Source organism: Sardina pilchardus, chromosome 12 (assembly GCF_963854185.1).
Source record: "Sardina pilchardus chromosome 12, fSarPil1.1, whole genome shotgun sequence".
Lineage (NCBI taxonomy): Eukaryota > Metazoa > Chordata > Actinopteri > Clupeiformes > Clupeidae > Sardina > Sardina pilchardus.
Window position 1 is genome coordinate 16,502,856 of NC_085005.1, and position 7,500 is coordinate 16,510,355.

Below are 7,500 nucleotides of genomic sequence, written 5' to 3' on the forward strand. Positions count from 1 at the left end.
GAAAAACGGATTTTGAGAGAAGAAAACCGGCATTTTATTTTTGGGCAATATCGAACAGCCTTACGCCCCGGTACCCTCACCTGCCTGGAGTCACGTTAGAGGAGCCAGGATGTCTTCCTCCCCCCCCCCCACCCCCCACTCTTTCTTGCGCTCTTCCTCTACTTGGTGGTTGGATGATGGATGAGAAGCCGAGGGGTTGCACACTTGTTCAGTCTGAGACAAATGGCTTCTGTAACACTTTCACAGGGCTGCTTTGCGCAGGTCTGGAGAGTCTAGAAAATAATGGGATTTTGACTCAGTGTTTTCCAAATCTTTCCCTAGTGATATACCTACGTATAAAGTCAACAAAATGGAGAAAATGTCAAAGGTCAAATTCCCAATAAAAATACACCCTCATAAAACTATAAAAAGACAAAAAATAGTTATAGTCTGTTGTTTATATATATATATATATATATATATATATATATATATATATACATATATAAAATAATTAGCGAGTTAAAAGTCTATTGTCTTTATTTTGGGAGAAGAACAAGCACATTGTCTCGCTCTAGTACCCTCCCTCTCGGTGTCCCTACTGGAGCTCCTGGGGAAGGTTGCTGTGCAGGAAATTGCCTGGCAGCCTCTCTGGGAACTCCAGCAAAGAGTTGAACCCCAAAAAAGAGCGTATCGCCCCCCCAAGGCACTTTCTTCCAGCGTCTCAGTATATTTTAGTCCCCACATTGGTTTTGTGTTTGCGAGAAACTTAATGGGCCACGATAGGATAACCGATGCAAATTAATCCTGCTACCCGGACTCAAGAGTTGTCGTTGGCTAGATCGGAATATCTTTGTGTTGGCACACAAGTGTTTCTGTAAACAACCAGTGGGGAAGCAAAAAAAAGGACTGCTGAAGAATTGACATTATGTTTGTGTGGAAAACGATCCTCGCAACTAAACTCCCATCCATCTTGCTGACAGGCACAGAGCCATTGTACATAAGGTCACTTAAGACAGCCACCCAGTGATGTTATTTCCCTTCCAAAAAAAATCCCCAACCTCATGCCTTGGTGGTATCTCTTCTCTCTTTTCAGGATCACATCTATAAGCTGATGAAGAGTGACAGCTACGCGCGTTTCCTGAGGTCCAACGCCTACCAGGATCTCCTGCTGGCCAGAAAGAAGGTGGCGGTATAACACACTCTCCATCTAATCTCGCAGACCCCCAGCCCTGCAGGCAGGGATTTACTCGCTCAGACTCTGTTCCACAGTCAAAGGCAATTTTCTGGGAAAAGTTTTCCTTTAAGTGGTGACTTCTAGTATGTTCTAGCTGTAAAGAGCTGGAGTGGCTGATATAATATCCGTGAATGGTCTCTCTCCATTTTGTAAGTGCCATGACCTTTATTTCTTTCGCCTGCTCTGTGTGGAGCTATGCACCTCCGCCTCGATCCGCTGTAGTCGATGTTCTTTCTTGTACATCTGAGGTGAACTTGAAAATGAGCCGAGAGCACAAAAAAAAATTATGTAAATTATCAGATGTCCTTTTCCTCGCACTTGAAATAAAAATCACAGTCAAACATTCGACTGAAGATTTCAAGAGATGAATGTATGGCTGAAATATGAATCATGCACGTTAAAGACAGAATTTCCTCTCATTATGTATTTCAACCTTAATGCAAAATTAACCATAATCTCACCTAATGTATTGAACTGTCTTTGTTCTTGTTTTGCACCACCCATCTGAACCAAAAGCTGGAGACTACTGAACAGGGTCGACGAACATCACTGGAGAAGTTCACTCGCAGTGTGGTGAGTGCTGATTCCTTCATCTGCTGAATGACATCTCACATAGCATTAAAAACAGTGGAATGGACGATGCTATGGATGTTCAGCATACTTTATAGAGAAAATCCTGCACAGTCCTGAAATGTTGTGAAGAAATGTCTGGCTTGCGTAAAGGACAGTGTGCAGGATTTTCTCTATAAAGTATAATTGGTTGAGAGGTGACTAAACTAAAACTAAATTGATGTTCAGTATCAAAGTCAGTATGGAAAGTATATGGAAATTAAAGGGGAATTACATACAATTTCACACAGATCTCTGTTTCACGAGGTCACCAAGTCCTGTCGGTATAAAAAAAAAAAAAAAAAACCCAGAAAACAAGCAGTTCCACCTATAGCTCGAGTTGCTGCAGCCAACAGCTACAGCTGTTTCCAGGCAGCTACAGTGCTACACTCTGAGGGCATGTTCATGAGCCCTCATGTTTATGTTTAGAGGGGCATCCATAATGTATTTTGTTCTATACTGATGGTATATCATAACTAGTAAATAGTATAATATGCCTTTATGCTCTTACTGAGAACCATGCCAAAAAGTGCCTATGATACGACACAAATTTATCAAAGACCTAAATGTGCTTATGTAGACAATGCAGTCACCTCTCTGGCTCATTTCTGCTCTCCTCCAGGGCAAGTCTTTGACATGGGAATAATATGCCTTTATTGCTCTTACTGAAATCCATACCAACAAGTGCCTAGTACTCCTTCCAAGTCTATGATGATACGACACAAATTTCATAAAGACCTAAATGTGCTTACAGTACGTAGACAATGCAGTCACCTCTCTGGCTCATTTCTGCTCTCCTCCAGGGCAAGTCTTTGACGGGGAAGAGGCTCACCGGCCTCATGCAGTCCTCTTGACCAGGGGCTGTCATGGACTGACCACGCCAGAAGACGTCACACTCAGCCACTGCCCTACAAGAGATGCCAAAGCCCCTATAAATTGCCCCAAAGGGGGTATGAGCTGGTGGTGGCGGGGCAAGAAGGTGACCACTGCCACAATCAACCCAACGTCTCCTTTTTACCCCCCCTTATACCCCCCCATACCAAACCACCTTCTGTTTACGGTGATGCCACAGTGTCCAATCAGCAGAGTGCAATAAGTCTTCAGCAAAACTAGAGAAGTCACTAGTCAGTCAGACATCCAAGCTAACTCTGACCTCTCTACGCTCACTCCACAGAAATTCTCACACACACATTGACACACACTCTCTCTCTCTCTTTCTCTCTCTCACACACACACACACACACACACACACACACACACACACACACACACACACACACATCCTACATGAAGTGCATAGCCAAAATATCTTTCTTTTTCCACCTCTTCAACAGATGAAGTCATTTTAACAGTCAGATTATGGACTGGCCATTTTAAAAAATTTTGGAAGGATGGTTACACAAAGTGTTAAGTTTTGGCTAAGAATAGGACCACGTGCCTCTTGGCTTCAGAGCATTCCAAGTGTGGTAGGGCTGTGAACAGTGTGTTGCGTTGGTGTGGCATTGCACCAAGACCAAGGGACATTAGTGTTTGGGGCCCATACAGGGAAGACTAAGTAACCAAGAATGGGAAAAAAATTGCATTCAGATCTGTCTTAACCATGAGTCTCCAGGCAACCAATACATGGCCAATGTTACCCTATTAGAAAAGTGTTTCTCAGTAGGTTAATAGGAAACCGTTCTGGAAATTACTGCATGTGTTCTTCATGGGTCAAATCTGTATGTTCATGGATGTTCAAATATTTTGGACAGATGATCAAGGTTGGAAGATTTTTTTGTGTGGTTTTAAAACCAATGAATACTTTAGCCCTGTTAGTCCAAGTAACAGGTGCATCCATCTAATTGTCTGATGACGCTCAATTATACTGCCTGATTCAAAGCACAATGTCTCAACCAGGTTGTCACATAAAGACAGGTGGGGGTGTACATGTAGCCTACAACATAAATCTATGTAACCTATTTTACTCAAGGTCTGCCAAACCATCTGCTCATATAGAGACCATGTTTATGGCTTCATCAAACTAGGCCTATATCAAGCAGGGGCCTTGGTAACATGTCCACTTTGTCTTGCCTGCTTGTTTGTTTCTGTTCATAGAGTTGTAAATAGATTCTGAATGTAAAATAAAGCATAATTCTAATCACATCAAATGTTTAGATTTTATAAACAAATATTATTCTAGCCTGAGGAATCCATGAACAGGGTGAGAGGTTGGGAACTGAGGGGTAAGGGAGTTGATCTTGAGTGTGGGCTGGAGATATCAACCATAGACTGAACCACACCTTTCTGTGAAAAGGACACAGAGGCCTCAGCTCTGACTCCCGTCTGAAAATCTGTTCAGGCTACTCAGAAGTGAGAGCAGGACGGATGACACTCTGTGCCCGATTACAACCGAGAGACCGAGGACCTTCAGTTGCCACCAAAGTTAAAGAGATTATTGCTGAAGGTGACTTACCTGGCAGCGTCAATGACGTCGCGGTGTTTACGAATGATCACAACGGACACGTGTACACGAGTGTCAACCTCTGTGCTGATATGTAATCTGCCAGTTCGTGCGCAGCAGTGGGAGAATTGATTCTACACCAAGTGTTTGTGGTTGACTACTGCCCTCTGGTGGCGAAGAGCTGTTACTGCCATCGGCACTTCTGAAAGTGCTGTGTGTCACGACACCGAATGAACAGACTGTTCCAAAGCCTTTTGATTTTTAAATCTTTCACTAGAAATGTATTTAAAGGCACTGTGCTGAACTGCATCGTATATCGTTGTAACACTTACAGGAGAAAAAAAACTGGTTGGTTTGCAAGAGGGCTCTGAAGAATCATTGTTGAAAAACTGGGCACAAGCCTACAAGCATTGTATGCGGTATTGAGTAATGAAGGTAGGCTAGATTATCTAATGTAGAGGCACACGTGCTATGAAGGGCACACAACTATGCATGGGGTTATATCTGAAGACTTTTAATGCTTCTAGTTTTTCAGTCTTGGAAAAAAGTGAAGGGTAAACGAAAAGACTACACCACCAAATAAACATACAGATTGCTGTCAAATGATCCATTGTTGACTTTCTTCATTGCAAAATAACTAAAGACCTTGCTCATAATTCTTCTTTTTAGCCAGCCAGCCAGATTTCACTAACAGACGGCACTACCTCAGTCAGTGCACGAGGTAATTGTATTTCCAGACAGGAACAGCATAGGCCTACTGTATAGCAGGTCAATTTAAACAGGCCTCAAATTCCATATTTGTCTCACAACTGACAAATTCTTTGTTGTAAAATATCCTGAAGACCCAGCTCATAATTCTTCTTTTTAGTTTAGACTAGCGTGTCACTGCACAGAGCAAATGTATTTCCAGACAGGAACAGCATAGCAGGTTGATTTTGTTAAGCAAGGCCCCAAATCCCACATTTGTCTCACAACTGACATTGATGATATTGCGTTTGTGAGATATATTACAATACGTCTCTGTTGGTTTACAATACATTTTTATTTCACAAAATAAGAACACTAAAACCGTCATGGAAATGAATTAAAAAAAAACATGAAACAAACAATAGAAGTATGACATGGAATATTGAATCATATTACCCCCCCCCCAACCCTACCCCACCCCACCCCCCATGCAGTTGAGGAGTCCACTGTGAACACACAGCCAGACTTGATCTCATCATGAAACAGAATATGCCCCTATATCTCGTCATGGCACGGCAACACTGAAACCAAGCTGGTAAATGAGCGGAAGAGGAGCGGAGGAACGTAGAACGTACATGTCATAGCGCCATGGTGGACGTGCAGTGCAAAGCAGGCCACTGATTGGAGCCCAGTCAGGGGCAGATCTGCATGGGAACCCTGCACTCTGACTCACCTCAGAGAGATGGGGGGGGGGGGGTCAGCATGAAGTACGAGCGCACCGGGCCAACGTCTGCTTTTATCATTCCTTCTCCTCTTCTCTTCCTTCCCTCTTTTTTTCCATTCCCTTTATTCCTCCTCCCATCCCGCAGGCGAAACCTGTGCTGCTGCTGCTGCTGCTGGGAGCACTCCGGGTAGGCCGAGACGCTTCCATGATTCCCATACATTTCTGCACAGCATGACGAGTAGAAACGCGAGCCCTTACTTTATGTCCCGATAATAAAGGAAGACGGTGCGCCGTTAAAATATGCAGCAGATCTGGAGGAGCTGTGGACGGTCCTGATCAACTGGTACTGGAAATAGAGCCCCTAATTTGTTATGCAGACGGTGGCCATGGAGTGTGTGTGTGTGTGTGTGTGTGAGCGTGTGTGTGTGTGTGTGGGTGTATGTGTGTGTGTGGGTGGGTGGGTGTGTGGAGTGTGTGTGTTGGGGGGGGACTATAGAGAGTATAGATGGAAGCTATGAACACAATAAATCACACAGCAATGAAACGCAAGAAATGGAGCGAGCAGATGCTTAACATTGCATGCCGTAAGCCGTAAGCTTTTCAAGGTTCTCTGCACCGTGCCTAACGAGAGCCCTTTTTTTCGGATATGGAATATTGTAAGTCCTCGCCTCACCATATCCCAATCTCCGTTTATTTCTCAGCTCAAAGCCAATGTTCACATAGCATGACCTCTAACACACAACTGCACATGCTAGAAAACATCTAGAAAATAAACATTTGGTGTAAAAATAAACACAAAACAAACAGAAGAGAAAAAAAACAAATGTGTAATAATAAATAAATACAAAGAATCAGTCAGGTTGCACACTAATAAGGGAGAAGGGGTAGCCGGGACAACAAGAATATGAGATGGACTGCTGGCACTATTTCTAATTCCTGATTGTCTCTTTAAGTTTGGGACAAACAACAAATACCAAACATAAAAACAAAGCATGCTGCAACATTCCAGTCCTGTCAATGTGTTGCAATAGATATACTGTTTATTTATGAGACGTGATTAAAACTCGCTAGCCTAAGGACACATCGTTTCAGGATTGTATTAAAACCTCATCACAGGGTTTCTCCGAGCCCTTAAAAGCTATAGCACGGTCTTCACTACTTTTAACTGAAAGCCAGAATCTGTCAGTGCAATCTATGCCATCTATTTGTCCGAAACATGTGACTGCAACATCTTTGAAGGGAATCGGAGGGTTTTACAAAAGGTTACAGATATAGAGGAGAAATAATATATGCATAACTAGGGGGACGTTTTTATGCAGACCTTTGGATCGCTTGAGTAACCCAAAAGATGTGGGATGAGTGTGTGTGTGTGTGTGTGTGTGTGTGTGTGTGTGTGTGTGTTTGTGTGTACCCACTGGATGTTAGTAGAGAGAGTGCATAGATTAGTATAAGAAGCCCTCTCTGTGTGTGTGTGTGTGTGTGTGTGTGTGTGTGTGCATGGATTAGTGTATGTCTGTCTGTATGTGTTTGTGTGTGTGTGTGTGTGTGTATCTGTGTTTCAGTCTGTCTGCAGTGTGTGTCTATATTTGTCTATGTGTGTGTGTGTGTCTGTTTGTGCATGGATTATGTGTGTGTGTGTGTATCTGTGTTTCAGTCTGCAGTGTGTATGGATTAATGTGTGTGTGTGTGTGTGTGTGTGTGTGTGTGTCTGCTTATGTATGTGTATGTATGTGTGTGTGTGTGTGTGTGTGTGTGTGTGTGTGTGTGTGTGTGTATGTGTGTGTGTGTGTGTGTGTGTGTGTGTGTGTGTGTGTGTGTGTGTGT

The 7,500-nt window shown here is 43.2% G+C and overlaps 2 protein-coding genes across 3 annotated transcripts in view; one reads left to right on the forward strand and one right to left on the reverse strand.

Moving 5' to 3' along the window:
• Positions 1 to 4,839, forward strand: part of LOC134098386 (regulator of G-protein signaling 6-like) — an 89,836-nt gene extending 84,997 nt beyond the window's left edge. Inside the window, exons 16-18 of the mRNA XM_062551417.1 lie at positions 1,076 to 1,165; positions 1,733 to 1,789; positions 2,629 to 4,839. Coding sequence (XP_062407401.1) covers positions 1,076 to 1,165; positions 1,733 to 1,789; positions 2,629 to 2,679 — 198 coding nt within the window. The 3' untranslated portion in view covers positions 2,680 to 4,839. The remainder of the gene's footprint in view (positions 1 to 1,075; positions 1,166 to 1,732; positions 1,790 to 2,628) is intronic.
• A 603-nt stretch (positions 4,840 to 5,442) lies between these two features.
• The window catches only part of dpf3 (double PHD fingers 3), a 37,838-nt gene continuing 35,780 nt past the window's right edge, over positions 5,443 to 7,500 (reverse strand). For both annotated transcript variants that reach the window (XM_062551208.1, XM_062551207.1), the window contains one exon: positions 5,443 to 7,500. This exon is cut by the window's right edge and continues 2,012 nt beyond it. The gene's annotated coding sequence lies outside the window, so the exon portion shown is untranslated.